The following is a 19,860-nucleotide window of genomic DNA, read 5'->3' as shown; positions in this document are numbered from 1 at the left end:
GTATTAATTTTTACTTAAGTCTTAAATACAATTTTTTGTATAAATACACAATATTTTATATGGTGATATGGGAAGTCTGCATGAAGTACTTCTGCTGCATATTGATGTGCAGTTAATTGAAAAAAAGGCACTTCTGTGATTATTCTAGTTGCAAAATGAACAACTCATTCTCTTGTTCTTAAAGAATACCTGGCAAGCTATAATTATTTAGACCTAGATACTTGGTAAATATTTTTTTTGAAAAATGAAGGAAAACTTTTAAAAATAGGAGCATTTTTGCCAATGATAAAAACTGAGTTCTCAGAGAGAGAGAGAGAGAGAGAGAGAATATTTTAGAAAAGTTGTATTCACCACCCTGAGCCTGACATCTCCCTATATCTAAAGACTTTTCTGAAGAGACCAGTGGTGAAATAATGAATGTGATTTTTAAAATTCAATGCATTATGAAATGGGGCAATAAATGTAATATCTGAGTAATTCAATGAATAGTTATTTTCCAAATAACCACTGAACTATTAAACACTGAACATTTCAAAATAACCAAAATAATGAATTAAGTTGAAGACAGGAAAGCAGATTCTAATGCAGAGCACTAGAAGTCATTAGTACAGTTCAGAGGTCACTTTGCAGGCTATAAAAATCATTTTTTATCTCATGTCTTTAAATTATCAAAGAATTTCCATTGTTACCTGAAATGCTGTTAAAATTCTTTCTATTCCATCTACTTAGCTGTGTGGGGTTGATTTTCTTCTACTTCAACCAAATAACAATACAAATAACTTACACAGAAGTTGATATAAGAACACAGGTTTCATTTATTAAGCTAGACTTTAACACAAAAATATGCCACCGCAATGGACTGAACTGTATTTCCACAAAATTCGCATGTTAAATCTCCAACTTTAACATGACTATATTCATAGATAAGGATTTTATTGTGTTGTATTATAACTAAGGATAAATGAGGTCAGGTGGGGTTCTAATCAGATAGGCTTAGTGGCCTTATACAGAGAGAAGAGGAAAATCTTTTTCTCCATGCATACACACCAAGTAAAGGCCACGTTGGGACACCATGAGAAGGCAGCCTTCTACAATCCAGGAAGATAGTCCTCACTATAACCCAACTTTGCTGGTACCCTGGTCTTGAACTTCCAGCCTCTAGAACTTTAAGAAAATAAATTTTTGTTTTTTAAGCTACCCAAACTATAGTATTTTGTAATGGTAGCATGAGATGATTAAAACAGCTATTATTTTCATGGACAGGACGGGAGGGGTGGTTTTTTCTAATTAAAAAAGAAAGTTGCATTAACATATCAGGAGTTTAAATTATTTTTAAATGGAATAAATAAACATCAAACGTTCATTACAATTTCTAATATGGTAAGCAGCATTATATAACAACCTGCATAGATGAAAGCTCTTTGGGGGCCTCAGTACTATTTTAAATGCATGAAGAAAGGTCCAGAGGCCAAAAATTTGAGAACTACTGACTTAGATAATGGCCTCCTTATTTTTATAAAGATAATGAATTCTTAAAACCAAAACCTCAGCAAATAATGGATATTTAATAGTAAAATTTCCTGCTAAATTGTTTGGGAAACAACAATACTATATAAAGTCCTCATGAATCTGTGATTTCTACGTGAAGATGATGCCACCTCACTCGGTGCTGGTAAGAGTGGTTCCTTATAGAGAAAGGAGCCCTCTACCACTTTACAAGGTAGGAAAAAAAAAATTTCCTTCAGCTCTTATGTGTAACAAGATCGAGTACATCACCCAGAATTTGCCAGGATAGACAGCAGTACTCGGGTTTTATCTGGCAGATGCCATCCTTGTCACATGTACACACACGTAACAAACTCATAACAAGGCTAGATATACTCTTTCCCCAATCTGAGTGAATGTGATTCTAAGCAATATTATGAGAGTAGTATAGAGACAGAGTTCCCCAACATGGAACAGAGACAGAACAAGCATTACCCAAAGCTCAGAGAATCAGACGCAATCAATCCACAAGTAGCACTTAGGAAGGAGCCTGAGGCAGGGAAAACGCAAGTTCAAGGCCATCCTGGACTACATAGCAAGGCCCTGTCAAAAGAGTGAGAGGGAGAGAGCAAGAGCGAGCACGAAGGGGGGAGGAGAGAAAAGAAAGAAGGGTGAGCAACATCTACAATTGGTTTACCCTGGGACCTTAACACACTATAATAGTAAACAATCAAGAACACCTATACAAAGAACAAAGAGTACTATCTATTGCTGATACACTAAACATGTCCTTAACACCTACCACACAGAAAACACTATTCACTAGTTTTACACCTATTCCTGGAAACTACCTCAAAATGGAAAATCCAGTGTTGCTCTTGGTGGTGTACCAGAAAATGTGGGCTACCACATGTGTTGCTGGTATATTTATTGGTGAAGAAGGAGGCTTCATATTCCATAGCCAAAACCAAACCGAGCCTATAGCTCATGTTACTGTGACTGGTCATTTCCACTCTCCAGTGAAGCAGAGCGGAGGGGAAATTCTGTCAGAGAGCTCAACTTCATGATGAAAGGACCTGACAGTGATTGTTGGACCATAACCAGAAACTCCGGGGCCATTTTCTTCTTCTGAGTATGTTTCAATTATGAATGAAAACTAAGCATGAATATATACCCTCAGCAGAATGATACATCGAATGAGAGTTGGGCAGGAGCCACAAGCACCACCGCAGTGAAGAATAAAGAATAGGTGCTCAACAACAATGGACAGAACAGAGTTTGGAGTCTGACAGGGGAACTGGGAAATGAAAAGCTTAAAGGATGGCTCAAAAGCTCATTTTTTCAAAAGCTCCTCAAGCTAGGGATTTTTCCACAGACCGGTCCTCACTAAGGGCAGGTACTAACTACTTAACTTGCATATCCAGCTTACTTTCTTACTAAAGAAACAGCAAAGTCCTTAGACATCTTATAATTGTTACTGTTTTTCTTGTACCCAGAGCCCTTGTACTTTACTCAACTGTCAGCCCTTTATGTCTTTTACTTTGAGACATGCTGTTGCTAAGTTACTGAGTTGCCAAAGCTGGGCTCAAAATAGTGACTGTCCTGCCTCAGCCTCCAGAGTGCCAGGATTATAGACATGTTCCACCACATGAGATACACACTGCAGATGTTTTAAGTGAGACTTGAATCAAGAGACTGCTTCGGCCACCTTCCAGGTGGTTCTAAAAGGGAAACAGGGACTAACATCACTGATATGGTGTGCTGTAGTCTGGAGGCTGAACATCTCCCACAGGCCCCTGTGTTAAAGGTTGGATCCCAGGTAGCACTATTGGGAGGTGCAGCAGACCTCTAGAAGTGGGGCCTCGTTCACTGGGGGCATGCCTTCGAAGGCAACTGTGCCACCGGGGCCCTTCCTGTTTCTGCCTCCTGACTGATAATGCAAATAGTTTGCTCCACTATACACTTTCACTACAAAGTTCTGCTATTACATATTCCCAAAGCAAGGTGTCATCTGATTTGAAACTACAACTTCCAGTTCCATGAATAAAAATAATCTTTTCTCTCTCTACGCTGACTACCTCAGGTGTTTCGTTATAGTAACAGACACTGACTAACATAGCCTAAAATTACAGTGATCAATTATAAGCTTGTTACTATACTGTTAACTGGCCTTGGCCACATTGTTTCATTGTTGTTTGTAAATGAAGGCACCTATCCTTTTATTATCTAAGTACTTAGTTTTTATAACTGTTAACAAAGAAAAGAAGCACTTCACCTTTCTCAGATGGAGCTATTTCATGTGAACATATATTCTATAAATAGGCAAATATAGAGAAAATTATCCAGAATCATAAAATTGTGGAATTAGAAGGGATTTAGTAACTACCGGACTAATTTCTCACCTAAAAAGAATATGCAGCACAAGATATCAGACCTGCCAAGAATCCTTTCAGTCTCTCCTGACCATCCCCTCTAGCCCAGGCCAGCGTTGCCTCTTTCCTTTGTAGAGGAGTTATGGTACAATTTACCTCCTTAGTTACAACCCTCATCTGTATTTGGATTGGAGGATCACACACACTCACTCCAATCACCTCTATTTAAGCCTGTTCTCTCACTCATTGTCTTTCATGCACAACTAAGAATCTAAATTTGGCATTTACCAATAGTTTAAAAAAAACTAATTTTTTTTTTTTGTACCAGGGATCAAAAATGCCTTGCATTTGCGAGGCAATCAGGGGAACCAATGAGCTAAATCCCTGGCCCAATTGGTAATAATTTAATTAAAACAAAATTTAATTCTTTCACCTAAAAATAAATCCCCAGATCATCATATTCGTTTGCTGTGATTGGGATACTTTTTTTTTTAACTGAATGTATCCTCTTAAGTATTTGAATAGATCTTTATCCTCTCTTGTGTTTATCCCAATATTCAGTGGATCATTCTGTCTCCTACTGACTTTTCTTCAGTCTCTTGGCTTCACGTACACTGTCATGTCCAGTAACTGGATCTTTGTCTAAATTAACTAGCCATCGCCATACTCTAGCCTCTCTCTACTCAGAAGCATTTTATGCTGAGACACAATACAAATAAGGATTTATCTTAAAATGTCTTTCTCAGGTTTACAGAATCAAATGGAATATACCTAACACCTTTTATAAACTGTAAAGAACTACAGGACTGTAAATTTCTTTGCCTTTTCTCTCTTCCTACTTTCATCTATCTGCAAACTGAATATTTTTTAAATCTTCAATTTCAAATCTCTCCACCGTTTCTTCAGAATTTCTCCACACTTGCCTCACGCTAGGCTCTATTCTGTAACATGGTCCCCAGAAATTTTCCTGGTCAACCAGTGCATGTATTCTGACTTACACTGCCTTCTAACACAGGCTTCATGCCAATTTCTAGATTCCCAGAATTCTTTCCACCAAATCCAGCCCCTTCCCTTCTTTATGATCCTGCTCAAAGCCTGTCCCTTCTCACACTGGTCCCACTAAGACCAGCCCAGCCAGCCCTGAAGTTTACCACTAATTGCAAATACTCCAATAATCTGCCCTATGTATAGCTTTTCCCACTAGGTTTGTGTTTTGGTGGAAAACATAAGAACATGTGTTAAAAAAGCACTTAGATAGTGGACAATGTGAAATAGAAAGAAAGGGGCTAAAGGTGTAGGGAAAGTAGGAAGGGTAGGGGAAAGGGAATAAGGGAAAAGAAAAAAATATGAGAAAATGAAAAAATGGAAATGAAGTGTTTGTAAAGGGGGAGGGGAGGAAGGGGTGAAGGGAGGGCAGGGACAAGGGGAAAAAATGAGAACCAAGACCTGTCATGTAAAGGTACAGATCCCAACAATGAATGTAACTGTACTGTACACCTAAAATGTACCAATAAAAAAAAAAAAACACTTAGAGAGCCGAGGATTTAGTTTAGTGGCTCCACTGCCAACCTTGCAAGCACAAGGACCCGAGTTCAATCCCCAGTACCAAAACACACACATACACAGAGAGAGAGAGAGAGAGAGAGAGAGAGAGAGAGAGAGAGAGAGAGAGAGAGAGAGAGACAGAGAGACAGAGAGACAGAGAGACAGCACTTAGAATGTTATATAAGGTTGTATTGAAACCTGAGTGATCTGGGTTAAAATCCCAGTGCTGTCGTTTACTAGAACATGTTAATATAATATAATAATGTGCTTTTATCCTCTCTCTCTCCTTATTCCTACTTCATAGGGTTTATCTGAGAAGGAACAAAATAATATACACTAGCCTGGTGGCACTAAGAGAATGACAGTTTAAAATTTTATTGAATAAAAAAGTTTTCTCAGTGTTTCTACATATCCATATGTCTTTTTTATATACATTGCTTAATAAATTTGGTGACTAATAAATTTGGTGACTTAATAAATTTGGTGACTAGATTCATGAATACTGTTCATATTTCCTTTCTGTAGATAACTGTTTACTAGTTCAAAAGAAACCAGGCCAACACAACCCTTAGTACTATGTTACTTTTCTCTCATTGCTGAAACAAAATACTCAACACCCAAAGTTAAAAGGGAAGGGGTTTACTTGGCTCACAGTGTGGAGAGGTCTCAGTCCATAATCAGCTGGCTCCGAGGCTGGGACAGCAAATAAGCATCATGGTATACACAAGGCAGCAAAGGAAACAACAGAACTGTAACAGTGTCTCCCTGCCCCTTTTATCTTATCCACACTAATTAGAGCAGGTGGCACTCACACCCTTGACCCTAGTGCCCTTGAGGCTAGTATTGCACCAACCTATGATCACAGAAGGCTTTGGGGGAACATCTAGACCCAAACCATAACATATACTAACTATGGACTCCACATATATAAAAATGTTTTAAAAGGATAAGGTTGGGCTGGGGGTTTAGCACAGTGGTTCTGCCACCTGCTTTGCAAGTGTGAGGTCCCAAGTTTGATCCCTGGTACCAAAAGAAAACCAAAAAAAAAAAAAAAAAAAAAAAAAAAAAAAAAAAAAAAAAAAAAAAAAAAAAAAAAAAAACCACAAGACCAACCAAACAACAACAAAAAAATATATAAATAAAAGGATAAGGCCACTACGCCAAAGGACATAGGATTCACGATTGATAGTTTTATAAATAAAAATAACAAAGAAGCAGCACACTGTTGTTGTTTTTTTAAGAAAAAAAAGTGGTTACTATTGTGGAACAAAACTGTACCCATACTTATGGAGAGAGGAGTCTGATCAAAGTCAGACTGAGAAGCAATACATCTCCAGAACTGCTCACCAGATAATGTGATCCTCTAGTGTGTCTCTAGCACTAGTATCCTCTTGTACCTTCCTTTTCTTTTCTTTCCTTTTCAAAGAAAAAGGAAAGACCTGAAGATGTCAGAAATGAATGGAGACGGCAGCTCAAGGAGCAAAGACTGTCAGTGGAGGGAGAGATGGAAGGAATGAGGATCATGGATGGCAAAATTTATTAAATAAAACTCAGACTCCAACCACACCCTGCTCTGTCAAAGTGACTTCATGCTGAGCCCACTGCCAATTGGAGCAAAACGTAAGAACAATTCCTGTACTAATGGAATCTATCAAAACAGCCAGTGACTGGAACACACTTGTTCTGCTGTTTCTTGCTACCATGAGCTCTGTGGTAACACTAAACCTTTAGGATAAAACAATGAAATGTTGGGCCAGAGATTTAGTTCAGTGGTCCAACTGCCTATCTCACAAGCACAAGGTCTCAAGTTCAATCTTTTGTGATCTGCCCCTAACTTTCACCCTCAATGATTCACAGCCAAGGCCTTGAAGCTTTAATAAAACACTATTTTCTTGGTATAAAGTGACATCCTGTCTTACCTGCTATCGTAAGCTGTATAATGCACTTTTCACACCAATGTGTCTACGTCCCAATCCCTGACACCTGTGACAATATCACCTTACATGGTAAAATGGACTTTGCAGATATGGTTAAATTATAGAGTCTGAGATAGGGAGATTATCTGGATGGACCAACTGTAATCATAACAGCTTTTGAAGGAGACCAGAAAACCAGAAACAGAATCACAGACAAAGACAAGATGCTATGTTTCAGACTTGATTGATAGAAGGGGTCATGAACCCAGGAATCTATGTGGCCTTTAGAAGCTAGAAAGAATACGGAAATGGACTATTTCCTTGAATTTCTAAAAGAACACTGCCCTGCTGACTCTTTTTATACTTTTAAATCCAAAACTATAAGAAAATAAATGTGTTACTTTAAGCCATTAATTTTGTGGTTATCTTTCATAGCAGGTGTAAGAGATTACTGTCTCTCTAGTTGACTCTTACCCATCTTAAAAATTCAGGCACTACTTACTCCCTGAGAACTCTTACTCCTCCTGCCCACCTCTCCCTATCTTGTCTTGGTTAGCTCTTGTTTCTCTTTGCAAAGTACCCTGCATTTTCTTTTATAGAGCCTAGTACTATCAAAATATTCATTTGTTTCCTCAACTGCACTGAAATATTCCTCTTCAAGGTGGAACGTGTGCTTTATTTTTTATTTCCACTATTTATTGATGTTTCTGACAGAGAAGGCACTCAGATTTCTCCAGTAAGTTAGCATGACTCACCCTGGATGATGAGCAGTAAACCACTGTTCACTTCCTTACTACACAATAAGTGACTTGGAAATTCTATGTCAATGCCTCTTTTCTCCCTTAGGAAGGCTCTCACAATATCATCTGCCTATTCTAAGGAGACTGGCTTGTAAGAAATAATAACCTTCCTTTCTAGCTCCAATCAAAAGTTTATAAAGCTTTCCGCCACAAAGAGAAACTAAGTATTTAGTTGAATGAAGAAAAGAGAGAAAAAAGCAACTTAAATATTTCGGTAATTTTCATAAAATTACCATAGTGAACTGTCTTTTCCAAAGATGGCCACAGGTATTTCTCCAATCCTATATGTTGCTCTGCACTGTGACCCCAACACTCCAGTGATATAGAATTGAAGCTACTGCCTTCACGTTGAAGCTGGCGTGGCCTCTGGGCCTCACTGGTATCCAGGAGTGTAGCCAAAGTGTCACTGCATGATTCCTAATAGTAGTTCAGAGGACACATTGTGACCTCGCTTTTTGAGGGCTTGTTCTCTGACGTTCCTTCCTGGGACACTTTCTTGGAAGTCTGACGCCATTCTGGGAGAAGCCCAAGCCATACATACTTTTACATGGTGGCACTCTGGCTGTTACATCCAGATGAGTCCAGTCTTTGAGGGACCACAGCCAAGAGTGAATTCCCGAGTCGAGAAGCATCCAGACAAACACTTGCCCACAGTCAATCACATCTTCCAAAAGGTACTACACACAGTGGAGCAGAGACGATTACTGCACGACTTTCTGACCTACAGAATCCATGAGTTTAGCAAAACTAGGTCTAATGAACTTTATTTCCATGAGCAATAACTTTAAGTTAATACACACACCAAAAAAATTTAACAGTATTAATGCAATACAGGCCTGACTTTGCTTTTTGATCTTAGAATATAACCAATCAGAGCAGAGTCTTGGTCAATTACATTACACTGACTGTGGCCTAATATAGCAGGCTACATGCATCCTCTAGCTAGGACTATGAGTCCCACAGTTTAAGATTCCACAGTCTCCCACATTTGGAGATTGGAGAGAGCAAAAAAAGAAGGACCCTTCTTTCCATGTAGAAAATGTTACCACTTACAGAGTTATCTGGATGGCCTTGTGCCGGATTTATAATCTCATGCCCTCAAGGGCTTGAGTGGTTAGATTAGATGCAATTAAACTCAGACGGATGTTGGAAGCACACCAAAATGTCTGCTCTTCTTCTCGTCTAGTTTGAGTAGCTATAAATAAAACTTGACAGGTTTTCTTAAATTTACATATAGTGTGAAGCACAAGTACTTTCAGATGCACAGTAGCTAAACTACATCAACTTTCTTAGGAAAGCTTCCAGCAACAAGCATAAAAAAGAACAGCTACTGCCAAGAGTGTTGTGTACAAGAGAGCTGGTGGCCTCGAGTGACTCAGTCACAAGGCTCCCTCTGTAGCTAAACAGGAAGGTCAGAAGTGGGAGGGAATGAAACCTTTAAAAGCTAGCCTCAGGCTATTTTGCTCAAGCCAGATGCTGTCATTATGGAAGCACACAAGAACATAATAGGAACCCTGACTAATTCCAGGTACACCCCCAGTAGCTAGGGGAGCAGACCGTTCCAAGCCCTCAGAAGGGTTCATCATTCATATCATAGTAGGTTGTTCCATTGCAAAGTCTATGGGAAGAACATACTTTTCCTCTGATTTCAAAAGGGGAACATTCTTTGCCAGAATTTTGAACAGTTTTTCTTAAGGTAAGGCATTTTCTTAAACATATCCAAGAATGTAATGGAGAAAAAAGTAGGAAGACTAAGAAAAAACAGGAAGACTTCAGCAGAACAAGGTCTAGGTTAAAAATCCAATGGGAATTTGGATTAAATGCAATGCTTATAAATCTCCAGTGGGTGTGGTTTTATGACAGACTACTAATCATAGTTCATGTTACTCAGGAGAGGAAAAAAAAGTATGACCACAACCCTGACAGTGTTGATGGCAGCTGAGCTTCATGGACATAGCCAGACTCTGACCCTATTTTAAGAATGCCTGCCTGTTCCCCTAGCCTTCTTCTCCAGGTTCCTTGTCAAATCTGTGCACTTTTCCATAGCCTTCTGATCGACCCTTTCCTCTTTATGTTACAGTAAGTTTCTGCGTGTCACAAACATGACCCCAAACTAATAACACCAAGAGTGACCTTTACTTCTAAAAGTATTTTTTTTTTCAGCCAGGGATTTAGCTTAGTGGTTCCACTACCTGCCTCGCAAGCACAAGGTCCTGAGTTCGATCCCCAATACCAAAAAACAAAAACAAACAAACAAAAGTATTTTTTTCTATCTGGTGCCATATTCCGACATTCTGCTCGGCTATGCTCTAAAGGACAAATGGTCTGGCTACTCTAAATGTATCATTTTATTCATAAAAAGTATATGTGGAATTCCCCTCTTCCACTCCTCATTCCCAGTAATGACACAGATAAATCTTTACTCCTTTTCTTAAAAAAGATAAAAATCTTTAAAAACAACATTCTTGAAGGCAAATCCTCAATTGGACCTGATTGCTGGTATCCTGGTCTGGTACTCCTACCATGGGAGGCTCAAAAGTCCTATCCACAAAGGAACTCCAGAACACAGGGATGATGCTTCCCACAAAGCCAGTTTCAAGACTCCCTAAAGTCAGAAGCTCTCAATGACATTTTGCTTAAAAATGTAAAGAACTATACTTCACTGTGATATAAAAGAAAACAAATCAATTCTCATAAAGGAAGGAAAAGAGAAAGAAAAGGAGTTAAAAGATTTTAAACTATGAGCACCATTACTTTTTTTAAAAAACCAAAATCAACACAAAGTAATGCTTTTCAACCCCAACACCAGATAAGGAGGCTGACACTCCTTTGACCTTTTCATAAGAATAGTTTCAGAGGAGCATGTACCTGCAAAGTCCTATTCCCACAGGAATTAGGATAATTTTTTGGTTTGGGCTGTCTACACAGATACCACAGCTTAAGGTAAATGCCAACCAAGAACAAACACCTAGCACTGTCCTGACCTTTCTCCCATATATCTTCATTTCCTTAGAAGCAAGCACCTATGCCAAATATAAACAGAGCCTAAACACTCACCAATACTCACAAGTAATTACAGTAATGAAGCAAGTTGGGGCTACAGCTCTCAAAACATAAAGTCAAGTCAATTTAGTTTTCATTACTGCTAGCCAGATATAAGATATAGTAGTAGTACTTTTTTTTTTCAACTAAGCATATATGATACCCTACACATCTAAACCATATACAATTCTGATATAAGAAAATTAAAAATCAATTTTGCAAGCATTTGGGGTTTTTTATTAGTCTGGGGTTTGCTGTTGTTTTTGTTGTTGTTGTTGTTGTTTCAATTCTGCAAGTATTTCTGTGTCCACCATGCATAAGTATTCTATTTAACCTAGGAGAAAGCTAATACATCTCATGAAGTATTGGCTTTAATTTTGATTCTATACAATAATATCTTTAGTACATAATCTGACCTGCAGTACAACAGTCATTATGAGTTTTATCAAAGGTCAGTGATAACTGTACAGTAAATGCTTCCAATAAAGAAAGGACCTGATGTGATATTCTCAAATAGGATTTAATGAAAAATATTTGGAATTATATTAGCAGCATAAGCTATTTACCTATCATCTTCCCCCCCCCCCGATACCGGGGATTGACCTCAGGACCCTGTGCTTAATAAGGCAGGTGTTGGAACCACTGAGCTAAAACCCCGGCCCTATTTACCTATCATCTTAAACCTATCCACTCAAACATACTTCCTATTTAAAAATGTAAAACTTGTATATTTATACATGATTCATGAAAGTATTCACAGACAAGCAGTCTCGTCTCTAAAGTATATTTGTTCTGGAAGCCAGAACATGAACATAAAGATTCACTATTATTCATCATTGTCTTAGAATCTGAATATTTTCTCACTAACAATAGAGCTAAACACATTAAAATTTTAAAAAACAGGACAGCATTTGATTTTCTCCATGGTTGGCAGTAACAAAATGGATAATGTCAAAACTCCAAGCCCGAACTGGGAGAAGGAGGCAAAGCAAATAAAGGCGTAGGAGCCCGTTTCTATGCTGTATTTGTGTATTTGAAGCTCACCAGCCTATGCACAGGACCAGGGCACCACTTCCTAATATAGATGGCAGCTGGGCCACCTCTGCCTGCTAAGGAGGTAGAGGTAGGAAGAGTGTACCGGAAGTACTATCTAATTCAGCACCTCCATTATTGCCACCACGCTCTCAGTGAAGGTGACAGAGAGCTTGAACTTTTTTTTTTATTGAGTTTATTGGTACAATCTAGATATACAATACAGTTACATTCATTATTGGGATCCTGTACCTTTACATGATAGGATAGGTCTTGATTCTCATTTTTTCCTCTTGTCCCTGACCTCCCTTCACCCCCTCCTCCCCTCCCCATTTATAAACACTTTATTTCCATTTTTTCAGTTTCTCATATTTTTTCCTCTCCCTTATTACCTTTCCCTGACCCTTCCCACTTTCCCTACACCTTTAGCCCTTTACTTCCTATTTCACATTATTAATTATATCATTAGGATCTTGTGTACTATTATAGTTTTTCACACCAGAGAAACTATTCGGTATTTCAGTTAAATAAATCTCTGTATGAACATTAAAAATAGGGAATCCTAAAATAAAACTAAAAAGGAAAGTAAAAGAGAAAAGGCAATGATGTAAAATTAAAATAATCCTTAATGCCGAAGATGAAAATGGCCCTTGAACATATTTAAGTTGCTTGTTGCTCTTGTAGTCTTATATTATTCTTTTTTTCATTATTTAGAGAATACTTTATTAGTTTCTGTAATCAAACCCACATAGATATGACCTTACATATTTAATGCAGTGCGTTACCCCTGTACAAATGGAAAAATAATTAACATTTCTAGACCAATATGGCTGTTAATTTCTGTACAATGCCAACTCAGAACAGTAAATTGGGATAACTTTTTCCATACACATATATTTATATTTATATAAAAAGATCAATAATAGCAGTATGTTACTCATCAATAGCAGCAACAGCTTTTCTAGGTTCTGCAGTCATCTGAACAAAATTATAGACATTCAGCACACTCCATTAAAAAAAGAAAAACAAAAAAACAAAGAAAAGAATAATACCCAGAAAATAGCAAAGTTCTGTTGCTGTTGTGATTGAAGTTTTTTTGAGATCCAGATTTTAATCCAACTTGAGTCTTAATCTAGAAATATATGGGATCAAATAGAACTGCCAAGGTAAAGCATACCTTGGCTGAGCATCCCACTGTAAACAGCGCTCTCCAGGGATGACTTCTGCAATGCCCACCCCTCACTATAGTCTCAGGTGTGAGGCATATACTGAAGGAACAAAGAATTCCTCTTTCTGTCCATGTCATGCCATGCACTACCCCTAGAAGAAACTGGCTAATGTCTGCCAGTCAAGATGTCTTGATACTCTGGGGCAGAACCCTCGGCACTATATTTATTTATGCAATGGTCTATTCTTTTGTAGTCAGTCAATCTCCATTTTCAACCACACATGTCCACTGCTTTATTAGTTTTCTGTGATAAGACCACATAGTTTAAATTATAAATAGGTGTCTATATTTATTTGACATTTTTTTTCCATAGCATCCAGCAAAACAGTAATAACAAATACGATTTGAGGGAAGTAACTATGATGAAAGAGTTATTTTTAAAACTTACAGTATACTATTGATACAATATGAAAACTATGCATGTAAGAAAATCGGTTTTCAATCTGGCTATTTCATGTTCTCTAAAGGAAATGAGTACTGGAAATCTTTTTAACTTAAACTGTAAATGACACATACAAAGAAATCTTAATCCATCAACTTATGATATGTAGTCTAAATTCATTACTTTCCTTCTGGTGAAATCTTAGAAAATCAGCTATTTTATCTTTAGGCTCTAGAATAATGAAAAGATAAACCCAACTTTTTTTCAACAATGTCCAAATATGAGATGTTTCTGTGAACATTCTTATTAAACTACAAGGGATCCTACCTCCTTGAAGTTATCAAAAGCTGATAAAATGATTTCATGCCCGCCTCTGACAAGACAAACAGCTGCCAAAAGCTCCAACACAAGGGCTTTTGTTCTGTCAAAATAAGAAGAAAAAAGAAAAACCCAAATCAGTGAAAGTGACCCAAGTCAGAAACTCCTGCCTTCCAAGATGGGAGTAACAGAATCATGTGCCCATATGTATTTTTAAGCTTTACTACCTAAAGTACAGTTATAGTAAAGCAAATTTTAAAATGTTTACTGCCTCCTAAATATGAGATTAGTGCAAAACAGGGTAGAAGGCTTTCTTCCCACTCCCAAAATTACAAATTACTCATGAACAAAAACTAATTCTAGAAAGAATAATCTCTGAGTCCAACCACCATGTGACATCAATACTTCCTGAGGTAATCTGTGAAGTACAAAGTAGGTGAAGATTTTTTACAAATGAGCACAATACAACAGGAAAGTTAAGGACATACAAAAAATTACCTATTTAAACATTTTCTCTGGTTTTAAGATTCAGATGTATAGTATGAAATTAATGTTTTATATCACAATTCAACTTACTTGGACATGGAACCATAAAAATATCACAGAACAATACAAGTTGCTAATTTTACTTCTTCCTATGCAGGGGATCTGGAGTCAGGTTACAGCTGTACTAATACAAGAATATTTTCTCTGACTCAAGAAAATAAAACTCCACCTGAAATATTTTTGGAAGGAAAGCTTAGAGATGCATCCTACATTTGGAAAAACAATGTCAAAAAAGAAACAGCATTGTTTCTTCATCATGAGACCACTTTTAATATTTCATCTTTTTTTTGGAATAAAAACTATTGCCAACTTCTTAACAAAGACAGTTTTGATACTTTACAATGTCAACTGTCTTAAGAAAAATGAATAATGACTTCCCTGTAGTGGAAGACAGAGGCAAGGGAGCATGACTACTTAGGGTTTTAGTACAGTAAGAAAGCAATCACAAAGTTCAAAAGGTTTAGTCAGGGCAAATTTGAAAGAATAATACTCAACAGATGAATAAGACTTTATACTACATTCCAAATCAGAAAAGCCTAATTCAATAATCAGTTTTCTTTTTTCCTGCAGTTCTGGGGACCAAACCCAGGGCCTCATGCACTCTAAGCAAATGCTCAAGCGACATTTCCAGCCTTTATTTTTATTTTAACACAGTCTCATTAAGTTGCCCAGGCTGACCTCAACCTTGTGATCCTCCTGCCCAACCCACCCAAGCAGCTAGGATTATACATATGTGCCATCATGCCCAATTTAATAAGCAGATTTTTAGCTGAACTAACAGTTTTCAGGTAGTTCCCAGAAATGTATCTGATAAAAAGGATTTACACATTAAAATGAAGACTAGCTCACCAAAAAGGTGACTACTGAAACATTAGAATGACTGAAAAGAAGAAGACAAGGCTTCTTGAGGTAATCTGTGAAGTAATATGTGGTGCTGGCCTTTAATGAACACAAATATAAATGGAAATATGCATGCACATTTATCTGTGTGTCTTTTCCTGAATGGTAACTAAAGCTACATATGTAAAGGCAGCAAGTAAAGTGTGGATAACGGACAGTGGTTTTAATTAGTTTTCAGTATTAAGGGCTGTAGCTAAATCTTTATCAAGACTCTCCTAATCCCCAAGTCCAGGAGAATTTGTGACATAACATGCCCAGACATTAAATTTAGCAGTGAAGATCCTCAGAACTAGGCCTCAAAAGGAAAGAAAACTTAAAACAAAGAGTGAAGTGACAGAGTTCTTGTCAGGTACTCAAGTCTGTACCATGTAAGAATGTAACCTGGCTGAAAGGAAAAATGCTACACAGCCAAGCAGATTCCAACCAGTCATTTCAGAAAGGCACACTTGGTACCTTCTAGCTTGGTTAAATGCTGTTGGCTCTCTGCTTCCCCTAATGAGATGGAGACTTAGGCGTCACAAACGAAGTTTACCTGGGATTCTTGTTGTTCAAGCTTAGTGCAATCTCATTGACAGCGTGTGGATGAGACATGACCATGTTGAAACCATACTGAAATACAGTAGGGAGAAAAAAAAGCATTAGGAGACAAGTTAGGACATGCTGATGCATACTAAAAACACAAACCTCAAGTTTCTACCTAATGTAACTTAACTGTCATAAATGCAGATGTTTCCAGCACACCACTGTGAGAACATAGTTCTCTACCATAAAATCCCAGGAATTACATTATTATCAAAGATCACCCTCTCATTATTTAAGAGTAGCTACACATTTTTCTTTATTAAAATAGTGAAAATGCCCTCACTTTTGTGATTCAACTCTGCCTGCTCATTCAATCAATTTAAAGACTAAATACAGTACTGATTGATTCTCCAAGATCTACTCAAGGTAAATTTACTCTGGATCTCAATGACAAGGTTCCAAAATCTTGAAGTTTTATAAGCTTCCAGAGTCGCTCTATCATGTAGTGAGTGATGGTTGACAACCACTGAATTTCATGCCTTCTCTGGGGAAATGGCTAAAGGACTATGAAAATCTCCCTTGCTTGGAGGCATGTTACCTCACTCTTCTATACAGTCTCAAAAGCTAAAAGCGGGTTCCCACAACTTGATTATGTTGAGCTAAGGAATTATGGTCTCCTGTAAACACACTCCCAGCTTATGAATTTATTTACTTACACTGAGAAAATACATGCAGTCAGAAAAAGCGTGCCAAAACTGTCCCCATGCAGACAGATCTTCACCTTACCTCCTCATCTCTTCCCAAAGATAAATTCTTCCATGCTCCAATCTAATGCCAACACTACAACTTCAGTCCTTCCTTTATCCCCTCTCATTTACTCAATATACACTCCAGAAATTCCTCTAACTCCCATCATTTTTCCTTCTCTGTTGATTCATTAGCATAAAAATAGGACACAAATGTTCTTATCTTCAACAACAACAAAACCTTTTCTCTTAAGACCACAACCAGTGTCCAGGTATTGTCTCTCACTTTTCTCAGCTGTCATTCTCAGTAAAATGCCTCCAGGGTCTCTGATTCCTTTCCTCCTTTGGCCTTTCACATTTCATCCCCTCCACTCCAATGAAATCATCTTTACCAAGATCACCAGTAATCTTCGCTCTGCTAAATTCAACCCCCAACCCTCACTCCTTATCTTGTGAGACAACAGAAGCATCTGAAGGAGTTGAGTCTTTCCATCTTGAAACATGTCCTTTTCCTAGCTCCTGGCGCCTGCCTCCGTGGCCACTTCTCAGGTTCTCTAGAAAGGCTCTCCTCATCTCTCTCTGACATTTAAACAAAGTGTCCTGGGGTTCAAATTTTCAATCTCTTTACTTTAGTGTCTACTCCTGTTGATCTCATTCACCCTACTACTTTCCTATACCCTCTAATGTTAATAATAACTCTAAAATTTAGAACTCCAGCCCAGACCTCTGCCTTGAAGTCCACTTTGGCACTTTCAGCTACCCATTTAAGATCATTATCCAGATGTTGAACAATATCTCAAAGTTAAAATCCCCAAGCAAACTCCTAACAATCTCACATCTACTGAGCCTGTGGTCATCCCCATCTCCCAACTCCACCTCCCAACTGCCCACCACGAAAAACTTAACGCCATTCTTCACTACCATCAAAAGAAACCAGACTATGAAATGATCTATCCCCTCTCTCTTTTCACTCCATGGTCAGTCCTAAATCCAGAAGCCAGAGATTGCATTAAATACAAGTGTCACTTCATGTCCTTGAAATATGATTACCTTTTCACTTAAAACAAAGCAAATATCCTTTTATTGGCTTACAAATTCCTACATAATCAGGCTTCCTTGTTACTTCTGTTTCATCTTCTGCTCATTCCAATCCAACCTGGCCTCTTTCTGTCCTGCTGCAAACCCGACTTATTCTTGCCTCAGTACCCTGGTACTTGCCTAATAACAGCAATCTCACAGGGATGTTGTGAGGTTTTTATGAGTTCACAGGCTTAAAAGCACTAAACTTCTAAGAAGTACTATATAGTTAAGTTTTCTATTTCATCATCATTACTATTATCTAGAACACTATTTATTTCACCAATTTATTTGACTGTCATCTGTTTGTACTCTCTGGAAAGTTCCTTGAGTGAATTCAGGTTTTTTGAAGACAGAAGCACACACACACCTGATAATTCATGATGGCACGTAAACACATGATGCAGACGTGAACATCATCCTTCTTACTCACTAATCTGGAGTTTTTCAGGGTTCTTCTACTTGGCAAAGTATTATATCTGCAAATAAACAGAAATCTTTACAACATGATAGATTACTTTGTTAGGCACGCACTTTTTTTTAAAAAAAAAAGGACATTATTCTCTACCTTTCCTCAAATCTATGCAAGGTTTGTAGGTCAAAACTACCACCAACAAACTCATAATCCCAAAGCTACTTCCACAGACTGTGAGACCCATGTGATTCCGTCAGCATCTTTTCAGGCCCAGATACCCAGAGAGAATAAAATTCAACCCCACTCACAGCATTTAACAAATCAGATTGTACATAAGATTAAGTAACAATCCAGGTTCCTACTCAGTAGTCTAAATTAGGTTTGTAGAGGTGATATGAGGCACTGTGCAAACAGAAAGCATCTGCTGATAACAAGTGAGAGTGAAACTGAGCTAGGCAAGACCATATATTACTACTTTGATTTTACCCTGTGATATTAATCCTGAAGCCTTAATAGCATGCAAATGTCTCATCTCTTACCCAAAGCCTGGTACAGCAACTGAAAGTTAGAGGGAATAGGGCAACATGGCAAAGGAATAAAATGTTTCAACATTAGGATAAATTCTACAGACCACAAAGCCTTTGTTTGCCTTTCTGGGCATTTATCATCTCCTGCAAGGAATAAAGTATTGACAATACAACATGGTTCACAGAAAAACAAAACACTCAGTTCAATATGAATTTTGCTGCTCCAGATGGGAAACACAGGTCAACTACAAAACTAAAACCAAAGTGTAACTCAAAAGTTTCCAACTACAATTTTGTAGGGCCAATCACAGGAATGTGCCACAAAATTACCTACAGCTTTTGAATTGAACTAATTAAAAAAAGTAAAAAAATGTAAAGGAGGGCTGGGCATGGTGGCACACACCTGTAATCCCAGCACTCGGGAGGCTGAGGCAGGAGGATCGCTGGGAGTTCGAGACCAGCCTGGGCTACATAGAGAATTCCAGGTCAGTCTCAACTACATAGTGAGACCCTGTCTCAAAAAAAGTAAAGGAAAATATGACTAACAGCGTTTAAAAGTCCTAAAGATAGGAGCTGAAAACTAAATTGACACATTTGTCTAAAATCCTTCAGCTATAGGTAGCCTTTGCTGTTGTTGTTCAAAAACTGTGAAGCAAGAGACTGGGGATGTGCTCTATTGGCAAAGCATTTGCCTAGTATATGCAAGGGCCTGGGTTCTATCCCCAGCAGTGGCGGAAGGACGGGGGTGGAGGAGTGGTACTGGCAGGGAACAAGGGGGAGGAATTGGGTAGGAGAGCAAGAATTCTTTCAGATAACTATACTAATGGACCAAATAAGGTGGGGGTTTTTGTTTTGTTTTTTTTGTTTGTTTTGTCTTGTCTTTTTCGTACCAGGGATCGAACTCAGGTCCTTGCACTTGCAAGGCAGATGGTGGAAACACTGAGCTGAAGTCCCTGGCCCAAACCAAATAAAATTTTGAAAAATGCTTCAATATGTCCCTTGCCTCA

At 38.0% G+C, this 19,860-nt stretch overlaps 1 protein-coding gene across 1 annotated transcript in view; it reads right to left on the bottom strand.

Moving 5' to 3' along the window:
* Nucleotides 1-19,860, bottom strand: part of Fmnl2 (formin like 2) — a 246,944-nt gene that overhangs the window by 43,555 nt on the left and 183,529 nt on the right. Inside the window, exons 7-9 of the mRNA XM_033757229.1 lie at nt 18,282-18,390; nt 16,099-16,175; nt 14,130-14,223 (exon numbers count right to left, since the gene is read on the bottom strand). Of these exons, the coding sequence (XP_033613120.1) occupies nt 14,130-14,223; nt 16,099-16,175; nt 18,282-18,390 (280 nt within the window). The remainder of the gene's footprint in view (nt 1-14,129; nt 14,224-16,098; nt 16,176-18,281; nt 18,391-19,860) is intronic.

This window comes from Fukomys damarensis, unplaced genomic scaffold, assembly GCF_012274545.1.
Source record: "Fukomys damarensis isolate Sample0158 unplaced genomic scaffold, DMR_v1.0_HiC HiC_scaffold_29, whole genome shotgun sequence".
In the NCBI taxonomy this organism is placed as follows: domain Eukaryota; kingdom Metazoa; phylum Chordata; class Mammalia; order Rodentia; family Bathyergidae; genus Fukomys; species Fukomys damarensis.
This window is presented reverse-complemented; position numbering and strand designations above follow the sequence as displayed.